The sequence below is a fragment of the Triticum aestivum genome, chromosome 4B (genome assembly GCF_018294505.1).
Source record: "Triticum aestivum cultivar Chinese Spring chromosome 4B, IWGSC CS RefSeq v2.1, whole genome shotgun sequence".
In the NCBI taxonomy this organism is placed as follows: domain Eukaryota; kingdom Viridiplantae; phylum Streptophyta; class Magnoliopsida; order Poales; family Poaceae; genus Triticum; species Triticum aestivum.
Window position 1 is genome coordinate 417579066 of NC_057804.1, and position 15439 is coordinate 417594504.

The 15439-nt window shown below is 41.5% G+C and overlaps 1 protein-coding gene across 4 annotated transcripts; it reads left to right on the forward strand.

The window, feature by feature from the left end:
• Positions 1-4424: 4424 nt before the first annotated feature.
• On the forward strand, positions 4425-15375 carry LOC123092456 (phosphoinositide phosphatase SAC8). Of its 4 annotated transcripts, XR_006444603.1 has the most exons (17): positions 4427-7868; positions 8721-8812; positions 8949-9006; positions 9934-10105; positions 10308-10388; positions 10472-10578; positions 10714-10800; positions 10892-10969; positions 11337-11401; positions 11561-11659; positions 11791-11890; positions 13811-13919; positions 13999-14071; positions 14153-14246; positions 14538-14624; positions 14772-14838; positions 14917-15375. XR_006444603.1 is itself a non-coding variant. In XM_044514239.1 (16 exons), exons 1-16 carry the CDS (start codon positions 7794-7796, stop codon positions 15042-15044), a joined length of 1485 nt encoding a protein of 494 aa, XP_044370174.1. In that variant the 5' UTR covers positions 4426-7793; the 3' UTR covers positions 15045-15375. The 4 variants fall into 4 exon arrangements, 1 of the variants encoding a protein (XP_044370174.1); XR_006444604.1 differs by lacking the exon at positions 14917-15375 and having other exon boundaries at positions 4425-7868; positions 13811-13924; XM_044514239.1 differs by lacking the exon at positions 14538-14624 and having other exon boundaries at positions 4426-7868.
• Positions 15376-15439: the final 64 nt, after the last annotated feature.

A 15439-nucleotide genomic window follows, 5' to 3' on the forward strand; every position in this document is an offset into this window, starting at 1 on the left:
TCCTTTCCCAGTGACAGCAGGGGCAGCAAGGCACATATTGTATTGTTTCCATCGAGGATAAAAAGATGGGGTTTATACCATATTGCATGAGTTTATCCCTCTACATCATGTCATCTTTCTTAATGCGTTACTCTGTTCTTATGAACTTAATACTCTAGATGCAGGCAGGAGTCGGTCGATGTGTGGAGTAATAGTAGTAGATGCAGAATCGTTTTGATCTACTTGTCACGGACGTGATGCCTATATACATGATCATGCCTAGATAATCTCATAACTATGCGCTTTTCTATCAATTGCTTGATAGTAATTTGTTCACACACCGTAATACTTATGCTATCTTGAGAGAAGCCACTAGTGAAACCTATGGGCCCCGGGTCTATCCTTTATCATATAAGTTTTCCATCTACTTTTATTTGCATCTTTTATTTTCCAATCTATATCATAAAAATACCAAAAATATTTATCTTATCTTATTATCTCTATCAGATCTCACTTTTGCAAGTTACCGTGAAGGGATTGACAACCCCTTTATCGCGTTGGTTGCGAGGTTCTTGTTTGTTTGTGTAGGTGAGTGGGGCTTTTGAGGAGCCTCCTACTGGATTGATACCTTGGTTCTCAAAAACTAAGGGAAATACTTACACTACTTTGCTGCATCACCCTTTCCTCTTCAAGGGAAAAACCAAAGCAAGCTCAAGAAGTAGTAGTCGTCCACGAGATAGAGGGTGCGCCCAGGGGGTAGGGCGCGCCCTCCACCCTCGTGGATGGCTCGGGACTCTTCTGGCCCAACTCTTTTACTCCCGGGGTTTCTTTTGGTCCATAAAAAATCATTAAAAATTGGCACGTCAATTGGACTCCGTTTGGTATTCCTTTTCTGTAAAGCTCAAAACAAGGGAAAAAATGGAAACTGACACTGGGCTCTAGGTTAATAGGTTAGTCCCAAAAATCATATAAAATAGCATATAAATGCATATAAAACATCCAAGATGGATAATATAATAGCATGGAACAATAAGAAATTATAGATACGTTGGAGACGTATCACCCTGCTGCATCGAGGTGATCATCGCGGCCTCTTTGCCACCACGACCGCAAGGTGTTCGACACTTTGCCCACAAAGGTATGGAGATGATTTTTTCTTCCACCACTTCATTTATTCATCGGACGATTCGTCGTCGGATGATGAAGATCTTGTGGTGGCTGCACTGGTCGTTCACAACCACATTGAACGACAGCTTCCTCGGTACAGGGGAGGCACTCACTGGCCGTGCTCCCAACCTGAACCGCAACAGGGAGAGAGGCCACGCCCTGCTCTATGCCGACTACTTTGCAAACACCCCACTCTTCAAGCCGGATAAATTCTATCACGGTTTTCGTATGGCAAGGCATGTGTTCAATCGTATCAGAGAGGGAGTGGTTGCTCATGACCCATACTTCGAGTGCAAGATAGATGCCCTTGGCAAGCATGGATTCTCCTCTTACCAGAAATGCACCGCGACCATCCGCATGCTTGTATATGGAATTCCAGGCGATATGGTGGATGAGTATGTGCGTATGAGTGAGTCCACATGTTTGCTGTCATTATACAACTTCTGCAAGGCCGTGGTGGCAGTGTTTGGCCCTGAGTACTTGAGGCAGCCAAATGCCGCTGATACAGAGAGATTGTTGGCAACCAACGCAACTAGAGGTTTTCCAGGCATGCTTGGCAGCATAGATTGTATGCACTGGGAGTGGAAGAACTGCCCATTTAATTGGCAGGGCCAATACAAGGGGCATGTTAAAGCGTGCACTGTCATATTAGAAGATGTGGCTTCGCAGGATCTTCGGATATGACATTCATTCTTTGGCATGGCAGGTTCTCACAATGATATCAACGTGCTGCAGCGTTCTCCAGTCTTCGCAAGGCTTGCAGAAGGCCACTCCCCACCTGTCAACTTTGAGATCAGCGGCCACCAGTACAACAAGGGATACTACCAAGCTGATGGTATATATCCTCAGTGGTCAACTTTTGTGAAGACAATCTTGAACCCCCAAGGTGAGAAGAGAAAGAGATTTGCCCAAATGCAAGAGAGTGCTAGAAATGATGTGGAACGTGCTTTTGGTGTGCTTCACTCTCGATGGGGTATCGTTCGAAACCCTGTGCTGGCATGGGATGAAGGGAAGCTTTGGGAGGTGATGACTGCTTGTGTGATCATGCACAACATGATCGTCGAGGATGTAATGGCATATTTATCCCGTAGTAGTTTTGGTGATTGATGACAATACGTTTGCGGACTAATCATGTGCACTAAGCATTCCAGGTGATCTAATATAAGGGCTCTATGCGATTGTTACCCCTCGGGGGCTTCACTTTAGATGGATTATTCTCCTTCGTTTTTTTCCGGTGGAATTGAGTCGTAGGGATAACCGTACTATCAAGAGGGAATCCGTTTCGGAAGAGTATGGGTGGAATCACCATGTTCACATTCTTCTTGCACCCTAGTTTTCTTCCCGCTTAGTTGGAGTTTCCGTGTTGTGCAAAACAAGGGGTGCCTTGTGCTAAGCGGTAGTACCGCGGCCAGGGCGGTAGTACCGCCTATCGGCGGTAGTACCGCTTGTTAGTGCCGCTGGTACTACTGCCCCTGCTGTGGTCTCGATTTTTCGTGTCGGGTTTTCGTAAAAGACCACGCAGGGGGGGTAGTAGGGACGATAGTAGGGCGCGGTAGTACCGCCTCTCGGTGGTAGTACCGCTCCTACTTCCGCTCCACTGCCGCTCAACTCGCTGCCCTCCCCTGTTTTCCAGCGGCTGTATGAAGCGGCAGTACCGCCTATCGGCGGTAATACCGCCCTAGTGCATGTACTTCCTCTCCCTCGGTCCTAGTTGCCCTTTTGCCTGCTTGCCACAGCGGTACTACCGCTCCAGCAACGGTAGTACCGCCTAGATGCGGGCTGCGGGCTGCATAACGGTTGGATGTGTCCCCCACTATATAAAGGGGTCTTCTTCTCCAAGAAGACTCACCTCTTCCATCCCCAAATTTCATTGTTGCTCCAAGCTTCATTTTCGCCCGATCTCTCTCTCCCTAGCCAATCAAACTTGTTGATTCTCTAGGGATTGGTTGAGAAGACCCCGATGAGCGTGATGACCGCATCTTCGACCAAGGATTTGATTATCAAGATGAAAATATTGAGCCCCTGCAACAAGAACCGGCCACGTTTGAACAGTTTGCCCAATTTCATCATGAAATGCATGATTCGCACACTCATTTGGATCTTCAAAATGACTTGATTGAGCACGTGTGGAGTCACATTGACAACCAATAAATGTATCGGTTCATTCAAGACAATTTCAATATGGTTGTAAAACTATTTTATTTAGAGACAATTTTGACTGGGTTGTAAAACTATTTTTATTTGAACATGCAAACTTGTTTTGAATATTAAAATATGATTATATGGACATTTTTGACCGTGACAGACAGGATGAGGCCGCGCGCTGGGCGCACGGCCACCGCATTTAAGGACAGGCCCAGACACGATCCTATTGCCCTATCTAAACGGACAGAATCCGCATAAAACGGACGTTCGTTTGGGTCGTGCGCTGCAGTTGGCCTAATGATCTCTCTTCATTTATGATTGAAAGTTTGTTGTACCACCCGTAGTGGGCTATTTGAACCAGATCCGACTCGGTACGAAAGCACCCACGAGCTTTGGGGAATCCGAACCGGGGCCCGCCGCAACAGAAACAGAGACAGGAACGGGTCGCGCACACCCGCCCGCAGTCTCCACCTCCGAAGAGGAAAAAGACCGAGTCACACCGAAGCCGCCAGGCGCCCCGCGAAACGCCTGGTAGTGGCAGCTCGCGTCCCGCGGGTCCCTTTCCGTCAGCTACCCCTGGCCCCACTGAGTAAATCCGAGGCTGGCCCACACGCAGTGCCACGTGAGTCATCACCCCTCCTGTCCTGTCCCCCGCTCTCTCTCTCCTCTCTCCCCGTTTCGGATCCGGCGAGAGACCAGTCCAGCCCAGCCCAGAGCCAAGCCCAAGCCCGCACGCCGATGGCGACCGACGCCGACGAGGCCCCGTTGCTCGCCGACGAGCCCCTGCGGCCGGGATCCTGCAGCCGGGAGCTCGAGCTGCGGGAGTTCCGCGACCGCTACGTCTTCCGCTCGCTCGACGGCGGCGGCGCCTTCGCCGTCGCCCGCTCCGACGGCTCCCTCCGCCCCCTCTCCCCAGGTCACGCCCGCCCTAGACCGTCGGCAGCTTCCCGGCGGCGCATTTCCAGTGGGCTCACTCCTGGATTTGATTGGTGTCGCGTGTTCGGCTCGTGAGTGGGTGTTTTGCTTACCTGTTCGTTTGCTCGCGTGCAGAGGAAGCCGCAGCCGGGAGCGACTGTAAGGTCTCCAAGATATACGGAGTGGCCGGTATGATCAGGTTGCTCGCCGGTGAGTCAAACTGTCAACATTTGCCCGTGCCGTCAGCTCGCCGAAACAATTAAAAGAACTATCCCCAGAACTGAACCCTTCTCTGAAATGTGTTCAGAAAGCTCCTTTCATTCATATATTACTAGTAGCTAAACTACATTTTTTTTTTCGATTTTTTGTTCCAAACATTGAGCAACCCGGCCAGCTATCTCATCAAAAGCTCAAACGGGCAGAAACAGGTGGAAGGAATCAATTCTAAAGTTTGCTTGAAACGGGCCCGGCATGTCCAAACTTTGCTTTCAATAAAGGAGAAACACTCAAACCTAAAGAAAGATTCGTGTTTAGCTTCTGTTGAGGAGAGACTCGAACCTATGCAAACAAGATCAAAATAATGACAACTTATGCAGCTCTAGGACTAACACTCTCCATTATAAATTATAGTAAATGACGGGCTAACCAGAAAGAAGAGAAACATGCTAGAAAAATCACAGAAAAAAAGAAAAGCAACCAACCATAAATCTCTGTTATCATTAAATTTCACTACAGTGTGATTTCACATATTGGATGCTTGGACCATCTGGCATAGTATCTGTACCTCTGCATATTGAAAAGCTTCCCTGGAAAGACATGTTGAAAATGTACCACCCTCTCAAAAGCAAACACACTAAAAAGCTTGCTGCACCAGTTAGAGATCAAATTTAAACTCTGCTTTCAAGTTTTCGATATAAGAAAGACTCAAACCTAAAGAAAGGTTCGTGTTTAGCTTTTGTTAAGGAGAGACTCAAACCTACACAAACAAGATCAAAGAAGATGACAATGTATGCACACTAGGACTAATTTTCCTGAACATGTAGATCAACCTAAACCGAGATATATTGGGAGTAATATTTTAGAAAAACATGGTCATGAAACTCATGCCCTAGAGTTGTGTTATGATCGCTGTTTACATCGCCATCTATCATATGAATTATACATAGCCATTGAACATCTGTTATGTGTTACATGCACTTCGAGATTGAAATCCGTGCCTCACAGAAGGAACCGATTGACAGTCTATATTGCTTGTATCTTGGTATATATCACAACTAATGAAAATTATGCTAGAATTCTCAGAAAAAAATGGCACTCCCATAATTTACTGACACTTGCTATGATTGAATAAAACCTTCTTAAAGTTTGTAGCTATTTAAACTCAACTGATAAGAAGTATATTTGATCACCTATTCTGATAAAAACTAAAAGTACATAAAGGTCATCTAGAAAAAATGATACTCCCTCCATTCCACAATGTAGTGCCTATAGATTTTTGTGAAAGTCAAACTTTGCCAACTTTGACCAAGTGTATAGAGAAAATTGTCTACATCTACAATACCAAACATGTACATTATGAAAATATAACTCACGATGTATCCAATGATGTGCATTTGGTATTCTAGATGTACCTACTTTTCTCTATAAACATGGTCAAAGTTTGTAATGTTTGACTTTTGTAAAAATCTATAGGCACTACATTATGGAACGGATGGAGCATTAGCTAGAAAATCCCACAAAAGCCAAAACATCCCACGGTTGATCTATTTCATTGTTAAAAGTAAATTCTCTGTTCTAATATAATATCGCGCATAAATGGTGCCAATTCCCAATTTTAACTTTAACTCCACATAATGATGTAATACAGTGTTTTAACAGTATGATGATACATCCCCATGTGAGTTAAGGTGGCGTTTGGTTCGATGGCGAGGCTGGGTTGGCTAAGGATATCCTCAACCAGGTGGTTAGGGATAACCACTTTTCGTTGTTTGATTGGGTGGGATTGGATTGGTTGAATATCCATGTTTTGTTGTTTGGTTGAAAGGGTGAGGAGAGGTGGCTAGGGATAGTTATTTGTGTGTTTAACTTTGACATGCCAAGTTTGAAAAATAGAAATACACTTTCAGATAGCCTCTTTTTCTTGTGTGTAGTATTTATTCACGGTAGTACTAGTAAAAAAAAACTTCAAGATACATATACACAAGCACACACGCACAATCAGCCACACGTCCTGACGCATAAATTAGTATACACACACATAATAACAGATCGGGCTGCAGTTCGTAGAGCGACAAATCAGAGAGTAGAATTTCATACAGGGGAATTCGAGCATGGGAATTGAGAGGATTGAGGCACCGAGCCAGCCGCAGCCTAACCCAGCAGAGGCACGCAGAGCTTGGTTGTGTGGCGGCCGTCGTTGAGGAACGCGTGATTGTGTGGCGGCCGTCGTCGAGGAACGCGAGGCTCTGGCTGGATCCGGTTCGCCGCTACTCTTCTCCGGCCGGCGCCGGCGCCGCCGCCCAGCATGAGAAAGAGAGCGCGGAGAGGTGGATAAACTGAGATGCTTTTCGTTCGGGAGAACTGACTCGAAAGAAACGATTCGCTTGCGACGCGAGCTTGGCTGCCTGCCGTCATCCGCCATATTTTGCCGGCTCTTGCCAACCAGTTTTTTGAGGAATATTCTCAGCATCTTGGCTATCCCTATCCTTTCATCCCTGTAAACCAAACGAGTGGCATCCCTCAGAAAATTGGCTATCCCTGTCCAACCGAGGGATAACAGATGAACCAAACGCCATCTAAAAGAAAGATGATGAAAGTTTTTTCATGCGCAAGCAATTGGTGGGCACTGCTATTTCGAGCAAAAGCATAAATTTGCGGTTGATTTAGAATTTTCATTTGTTTCATTTATATGAGATTTTCGTACCCAGCATTCCGTAAGAAGTTTTTGTAAAACCAATTTTATTGGATCACTTGGATCAGCTAAATAGATGTCAAAGAATGCAAAAACTTTCTTCGAAGTATAGTCGATGATTCTATCATGGAGACCATTTCCTTTGTATCCAGTTGTTGTGTCCCACTTGTTCTGTTTCAGCTATTATCTCACATGTTGGTCTTCTGATGGCCACTTGCATGTTCTGTTTCTTTTGTTTTTGCTGAACTTGAACTCCTGTAATTGATAGGTCATAGTAATGGAACTGGGAAGGTTTCCCATTCTCGCTCAAATTTTCTTATGAATGAAGTACATGTAGCTTTATGATATTCTAGTCTTTAATCTTTTTGCTTGCTTCTTAGACATGAATTGGATCTAAAATTGCTTGTGAAGCCAGTGTTCTCTCTGTAACTTGAATGATCACATCACGCCCATTTGTACCCAGAGGTGGCATCAAGCAAACATTGTGTGACTGACTGATAGCTACTCCCTCTGCCCGAATTAGTTGTCTCAGATTTGTCTAGATACATCCGTTTCTGGACAAATCTAAGACAACTAATTTGGGACAGAAATAATATTTACCTGCTTATACTTTGTTGTTCTTTGTCTGCCTCTGTACTAGTATTGGTGAACAGAAGCATGTTCAGGCTGTCTACAAATGCTAAAGTTGTTGCAGCATGTAACTTACAATTGTTACATTAAAGAAAGCTGCATCAAGATGCACAGTGTTTTGGTACACAAACTTCCATTTTTGACAACATATAATTCAGCAGATACTGTTTTCAAAACTAGAAATTGATCACACACCGATTATGTGCTGTGCTTTGTGAAGCTGCATTTGCAGCTAGATTTCTTCTATAATTTATTGACTTGAATTGGGTTTGTATGTCCCCATGCGCTGCATAGTCTGAGTGCCGTATTTGCCAGAAAGGATAAACTCTTGGGGTACAGTGATGACTGAAATAGCCAGGGCGAACAAAAAAAGAAAACCCCCAAATACAGGTCGTTACAATGCAAACTCTCTACTTTGTGCTGTAAAGTTAGCTGAGTTGCGCATGAATCTCAGGTGTTGAGCAATCCATAAGTGTTGCTGCTTGGGTTAATTGAACTTATGTCACTAGGTAAATCCTGGAAATATGTTTTGATTGGCCGTCATCAGTTAAACATAATGTTTTTATATTTTGTTGCCCTGTTTTTCTAGATTTTCTTGTGCCTTTCTGTATGTTTCCACCTTAGCACTGCTAGTTTGTTTTTCAAGAACATTTCTGGAAATCAGGTTTTTATGCCGGAGCGGCTGTTCCACATTTCAAAACTTTGTTCTTATCAGGAAGCTACGTACTTGTCATCACTTCTCGGAAGGATGCTGGCTCTTATGGGGCTTCCACAGTTTACCATGCGAATTCGATGAAATTCTTGTGCTGCAACGAGGCTATAAAGCATTTAACTTCAGAGGAAGTGTGGAATAAATGAATATTTGATGCAATTTGACTCACATTGTTTGATCATAACCGGAACATGATTACCTTTACATGATATTTTTGTCTTGTGAGAGTGCATTTTAACTTGTTTATACATCTGCCTGCAGAAACGAGATGAGGCATACTTCATGTCTCTCTTGAGAATTGCAGAAACTACTTGTGGACTTTATTATTCGTATGACAGGGATTTGACATTAAAGTAAGTATTCTGTCATGTGTGTCTCTGGAAAAAGGCAGCTGAAAAATGTTTATTATGTAGTTTCATGCGTCGCAGAATTATGATAAATTTGTTGATCTGTTGTTTTCTCTATTATATGAGCTCTCGTTATTTGTAGCTTGCAGAGGGCATCAAAGCTGGCTGCGGGGAGGGTACATAAGCCACTATGGAAGCAGGTTAATATTGGTTTATTGTTTGCATTTTAATATTCAACTGTCTTATTATACTTGAGTTGTTACATACTCATCAACACAATGAATTTGATATGTCCTAGCTACATGAGAAACAGGTTTTCTAAGTCGACCAGGCTGCACACCATGAAGACTAAAGTTGCATAGAAATCTACATGTAACTTTAGGTGTAGAAGGGTGCAACTGCCCAGTGAAGATGAGGCAAATAATTAATTAGTGTAGAAGTAGACTTAGATTTTTTTTACAGATAGCAAAACTATAAAAATAACAATATAACATATTTTAGAACCCAAATATAGCTGGTGAGCATACTGCGCGCGGGGGGAGGGGGGGGGGGTATCACCACCACCTCCACGTTCATTGGAGTAAAGAAAGATACAGCCTGTATTATTTGGATCTTTTGGCTACTGTCTTTGTTCTTTTTAGTTTTGTTATTAATCTTACATTTATGCTTAATTTCAAAATACAATTTCAGTGCAAGCACATCCTAACCAGTATACATGCACATGCAACTATAAATTAATATAAAAAGAGCAAAACCTTAAAAATACCCCTGTAACAGTTTAAACGCCTGTGCTTTACAATTGAGACTGTAAAGACTAAAGTCACACTATCTCTCTATATATACTCTATTCTTCTGTCATTGTGAGCTGGCACATCCTCACCAGACATTCTTGGTTGAGATCGGTGTATTTTTGATGATTCACATCCACACTACGAGTTCCTAATACTTGGCATTCTGAAGTGATCAACAAGAGAATCAGAGACTTGCTATAAAACCATAAAGCTGTACAAGCCTTTATTACGTTACAACCCTGCCTGATTTAGTCTTTCCTTATAAAGAATCAGGCAACTTACCAAAAGGGTTCTTTCATGGTCACTGCTCTTCAAGTAGTTAAGTTTATTTTTCAGGCTGATCCACGGTTTGTTTGGAACAGGAATTTGTTAGAGAAGCTTATTGAAACTAAGGTAATCCTATTTGAAGAGAATACAAACGTTTTTCTGATTTTCATTTTCAGACGACTTACCTATTTTTATATGTTGTTGCAGCTTGATGAGTTCATTACCCCACTGATCCAAGGAAATATCCTAAAATTTCAAAAAATTCCATGAAAATATAATACAGTAGTAACTATATCTGCACTTGTTACTGTTTACTGTGTACTTGCCTTCTGGCCATTGGCTTCTCTTTCCATTGTGCAAATATGCAATGCTGTCCCCATCATTTGTATTTCAGCATTGGAGGAAATATGCTTCAGGAGTTGGTCCATCCTTGACTATTTTACGTTTTCAGACAGAGCAATTTACCTTGAAGGATAGACTAGTCAGAATAACTTTATTCTCTCAGAGATGCAACAGGCGTTTAGGTTGTACATTTTTTCCCTAACATTTCAATTGGATATTAGCATCTGGGACTAACTTCTCATTGTCATCCACCCATTCATTGCAGGGACAAGAATGTGGAGAAGGGGTGCAAATCTTGAAGGTGCCACCGCCAATTTTGTCGAGACAGAACAGCTGGTTGAGTATGAAGGTTTAACGTCCTCATTTATACAGGTGATTTCATGATATAATGAGATAAGCTTCTTTGCTGGATGATCATGACATATTCAAAGGAAACGTGATATTAATCCTATAAATGCTATGTTATGTGACGACATTTAGATTAATATTTTACAACTCCCTTGTTAGGTTAGGGGCTCTATTCCACTTCTCTGGGAGCAGATAGTGGATTTAAGCTACAAACCACGACCCAGCATTATTGAACATGAAGAAATGGTAGGAACATATTGGCACCAACGTGTATATCTAATGGCCACTCTCACTGAATACAACCTGCTGACTTCTCTCAAACTATTATCGCTCACAGACGAAGGTTGTTGAGCGCCACTTTCACGATCTTTCACAAAGATATGGAGATACAATGGTTATTGATCTGACCGATAAAGTAAGTTTTTGAATTCAAATTGGAATTGTGAGTTGTTTTGTGATTAAATAAATTCATAATATGCTGATTTATTGCAGCCTTTACATTTTAAGCTACAATATGAAAGGACTTGTGTAGAATCAAGCACAGAGCGAGCAGTCCATGTGTAAAAAAATGTGAACTGCTCATGTTATTACACCCAGTTCTTTGCTTGCCCCAGTTCTAGCCTGTTTTAGTAAATTGAAGACTGAAACAGAAAAATAAAATTGTCTGTAGCTACGTCTTGACCTCTTGAAAATATCAAACTTTCAGTCAGATAATCAGATTATTCTTTCAGTCCATACAGCAGAGACAGATGACAGTTTGTCCGACCTTTCTTTTATTGCAGCAAGGTGATGAAGGAAATTTAAGCAATGCATTTGCTGCTGAAATGCAGAACTTTCCTGATATCAGGTGCTTTATGAGCTTATGTTTCCTGAAAATGCTTAGCTATTCTATCGATTTTTATTTGCAAAGTTGCAAGTAGTGAAGTAGTACTTACTATCTCCTAGGGATTATGTGTCACATAACATTCATTTGTTCTATGCTAATAATGTTGTCCTTTTCTAACAGGTATGTGCACTTTGATTTCCATCATATTTGTGGCGGAGGGAACTTTGATAACTTGCAAGTTCTCTATGATGAAATTGAGGAAGCTATTCAGAAACAAGGGTAATTTCTAAATAATGAATATTCCACTCTTTATTTTTCCTAATAATACCACTTTAGTATCCACTTCAACCACTCAAGTTTAACTGTGGCAAGTAATTTGCTCTTGATTCATTTCTGGGCCAGCGGAGTAGATATTTCCTTATGAACTCTAAAGGAGAGATATTGTTGGACCAAAGTGGCGTCGTTAGGTCCAACTGCATAGATTGCCTGGACCGCACAAATGTGACGCAGGTCTGTTCACCTTATTTATCAGATCCAATTTGATAACATTGTTTTTTTTTTCAAAATTGTTAACTTATTTGCTCTAGGTTTTCATTGAAATACAAAGTTAACAGTTTGTAACCGTACGCACACTTACCTAACTGAGTAGGTGGATTTGCAACCTTGTGCTCCTAGCACTGCACCCTGCAAAACTTTTCGCTCTAGTTGAGTGTCTAGATCATTGTGCCACCATTACAGTTGTATAATAGACAGTTCACGATTGCAAAGATCAAAGAGCAGCCTAATTTGTTGTAATTATTTACATATTAGTTAGACATTACTCCCTCCGTTCCACAATGTAGTGCATATAGATTTAAAAAAAGTTAAACCTTGCAAATTTTGACCATGTGGATGAAAACATTTACATCTAGAATGCCAATCATATATCATTAGATTCACCATAAGATGTACTCCCTCCGTAAACAAATATAAGAGCGTTTAGATTACTATTTTAGTGATCTAAACGCTCTTATATTTGTTTACAGAGGGAGTAGTTTCATATTTTATATATTTGGTATTATAGATATAAATAGGTTTATCTATAAACTTGGTCAAAGTTTGCACAGTTTGACTTCTCAAAAAATCTATACGCACTACATTATGGAACGGAGGGAGTAATATAATGGATTAACTAGAAGATGTACGTTGCTGTGGGAGGTGTAGCACAAAATTCTTATGAATACAATCTTTGTGGGAGTCGAGAAGCTAGTAAGCAACGATTTCTTCAAGGGGGCAGCTGGGTTGGAGCATGCGGATGACATGGACTCATGTCAATGCACTTAGTGGGTATTCACTTTATAGGATATATGAATGGGTATGTCCCATTGGCATTCCCCTGGACACTACCTCTGACTCTGATCATCTTGAGATGCAAAGATTCACTTCCACAATCATTTCTTCATGGAGGCTTTGTCCTTGTCGCCTGGAACATCTAGAAGCAACGAAATGCTATGATCTTTGACAATGTTAGCCCTCGTAACCTAACCTCTTGGTCTGGGTTTGGCAATTTTGCTCTCAGGCTTCACGCAGCCCTGTATTCCAAAAGGGCAAAAAACACATTTTGAAGTTTAAAAGCTTTTTTTCCACACAGATATATCTGCAAAATCTTATTGAGAAATGCATTAGTTTGTAAGCTGCACAGAAAAGACAAATTTGTGGATCCATAAAAGCAAATGGTAACTCTATTTTTTAATCCACATATTTATCTTTTTTGTGTACATCACAACTGAAAAGATATACTAATGAAAATTTATACGTACACACTACACATCTATATATAGATGTAAAACAAATTTCGGTATTTTGAGGTTTTAAAATACTGTATTTGTTTTAAAGAAAGGGGATCCATGTAGCCATGGCTCTGTTTCGTTTTTTTTGTTTGATCTCTCCTCGTCAAGAAGGATCTCCTTCTCTTAGCTTTCTTAATGAGTGAGGAGCTTGCAGCTTCTCTCTGAGCATGGATTAGCTCCCTTGTTTAAGAGAGAATCTCTGTAGCCCCTTCCTCTCATCTGTGTTTGTACAGCACCCTCAGTATTGTTAATATCTCTTTAATGTAAATATTTTTTAATACTAAATAAAAGTTACTGCCGGAGCCTCCCCCACAGGTTTCCGTTAGAAAACCATAATATAGTTCTGACTTGGTTCGGCCTTAGTTCCTTGAAGCAACTATACTCCCTTGCGACTATATTGAGGTTGCAACTGAATGAACAGTAACATTGACTAAAATACAATAGGAAGGTCTAAATATTCATGTGATTGATATCACATTATTTTGATTGACAGGCTTAATGTTTCGTGATTCAGACCTTGCTACTTTTAATTGTCTGATGAACACATTGCTGAATCATTTCATATCGTCATGGTGAATTCTTTTTGAGTGCTGCTTTCCAGAGTTTCCTTGCAAGAAAATCTTTGGACTCACAGCTGCAGCGAATGGGGGCATTATCATCAGCTGAAAGTATCTCTCAATCTGATAGCATTAACGATAAATTTAAAAAATGTAAGGTATGGTGATGTTTAGTATGGTGCTTTAGACAGTTTTACATGTATCGTATTCATGCTTAATACATGCTTGGCAGTGTGGGTTGAGCATGGTGATGAGCTAAGCCTTGAATATGCTGGTTCTTATGCCTTAAAGGGAGACCTTGTAAGGTAATTTCTAGCATACCATCTTTCCTGAATCAACTTTGTTATGTCTATATCGTCAAGTTCTTGACAACTCAAATAACACAGGTATGGAAGGCAGACACTGCCTGGATTGATTAAAGATGGCATGAGCGCTCTTTCCCGGTATTATTTGAACAATTCTCATGATGGAGTGCGACAAGTAAGTTGTGAACGTATGGTCGTTTCTGATGTTCCACACGAACTATCTTGCATTCCCGCCTAATATTTGCTATCATGAATAGATGTCCTACTTTTATCAGAAAATAATTGTTTTTAGGGTATGTTTCTTTCAGTTAGCTTTTGATACAGTTTGTTCGTTGCTAGATTATAACTTGCCCCCGCGTTCATGCTAGATTATCACTTGTAACACCTGTTCTTAGTACTAGAGTTTATATTTTACAAAGTTGTGCTAATCGTATGGTTCTTCTGAAACCAAAAATTTCAACTCTAGGATGCTCTAGATCTTATCAGTGGTTACTAAACGGTCAGCAAAAGCAGTTCTTCTCCTTTTCAAATCATTGGATTTGAATCTGCACCAGTAAGCAGCCTTGTCCATCTTCTCTGCCTTAGTATGGTTCCTCTCATTTATAGATGGTTTTTGCAACTCTTCCTATTCTTCAACCAACCATGCAGCATTAACCATGCAATCGATTCTGACATAAGTTTTGCATTTGCTGGGAAAAAGTATCTTCCTGTGGCGTCGGCAATCATAGTTGGTGGGATCACTGTCACAACTTTCACTCTTAGTCAAGGTCTGCCTTGTACTCATCTTGGCTCCGTAGGTTCCTGTTTAGCACCGTGTATTACTGATCTCGTCTTCCCATCTGCAGTTGGACGGAGCGCACAACACCTCATCTCGTCCATCATCTTTGCTGGCTTGACAGCCGGAGTGATAGCCTTGGTGAAAGCGAATGGGAAGCAGCTCTGCTCTAGACCCCGATTATGCGGTCTGATCTAGTTGGCGGTCCCTTTTCTCTTGTCCAGTTCTCAGAGCTTTGTTGCTGGAATCTGAATGGGTATGAAGTGTTGATAGCAAGCTACGTGTCCGCTGTCAGCGTAGATAGATTAAGCAAGGGAAAGGTTGGCTTGCTGGTCCGGTTAATCTGAAGTAAATTTTGTAACACCTGGTTAGATTGTCTGGTTTCCTGGTAAATAGTGGATTGTGCAGTCAGAGACACGCCATCTTGTAGTAATGAAAATTAAGGTTAAATTGTAACATTGAATTCTACCGCACAGTTTCTGTATCTTAAACTTGTGAAATTGTCTACACAGAATTTAAAATTACTGAATTCGACAGGCATACTCCAGAGTGAGAGGTTGGCTCTTGTATAATGCCAGCTTAACCAAGGACAG

What these genes read in the sequence shown, in the direction of transcription:
- LOC123092456 (XM_044514239.1), top strand. Translation starts at nt 7,794, where the DNA reads ATGCTAAAGTTGTTGCAGCATGTAACTTACAATTGTTACATTAAAGAA. An exon ending in GACAGGGATTTGACATTAAA is followed by an intron (nt 8,813 to 8,948) that starts GTAAGTATTCTG and finishes CGTTATTTGTAG; the next exon opens with CTTGCAGAGGGCATCAAAGC. An exon ending in TTATTGATCTGACCGATAAA is followed by an intron (nt 10,970 to 11,336) that starts GTAAGTTTTTGA and finishes CTTTTATTGCAG; the next exon opens with CAAGGTGATGAAGGAAATTT.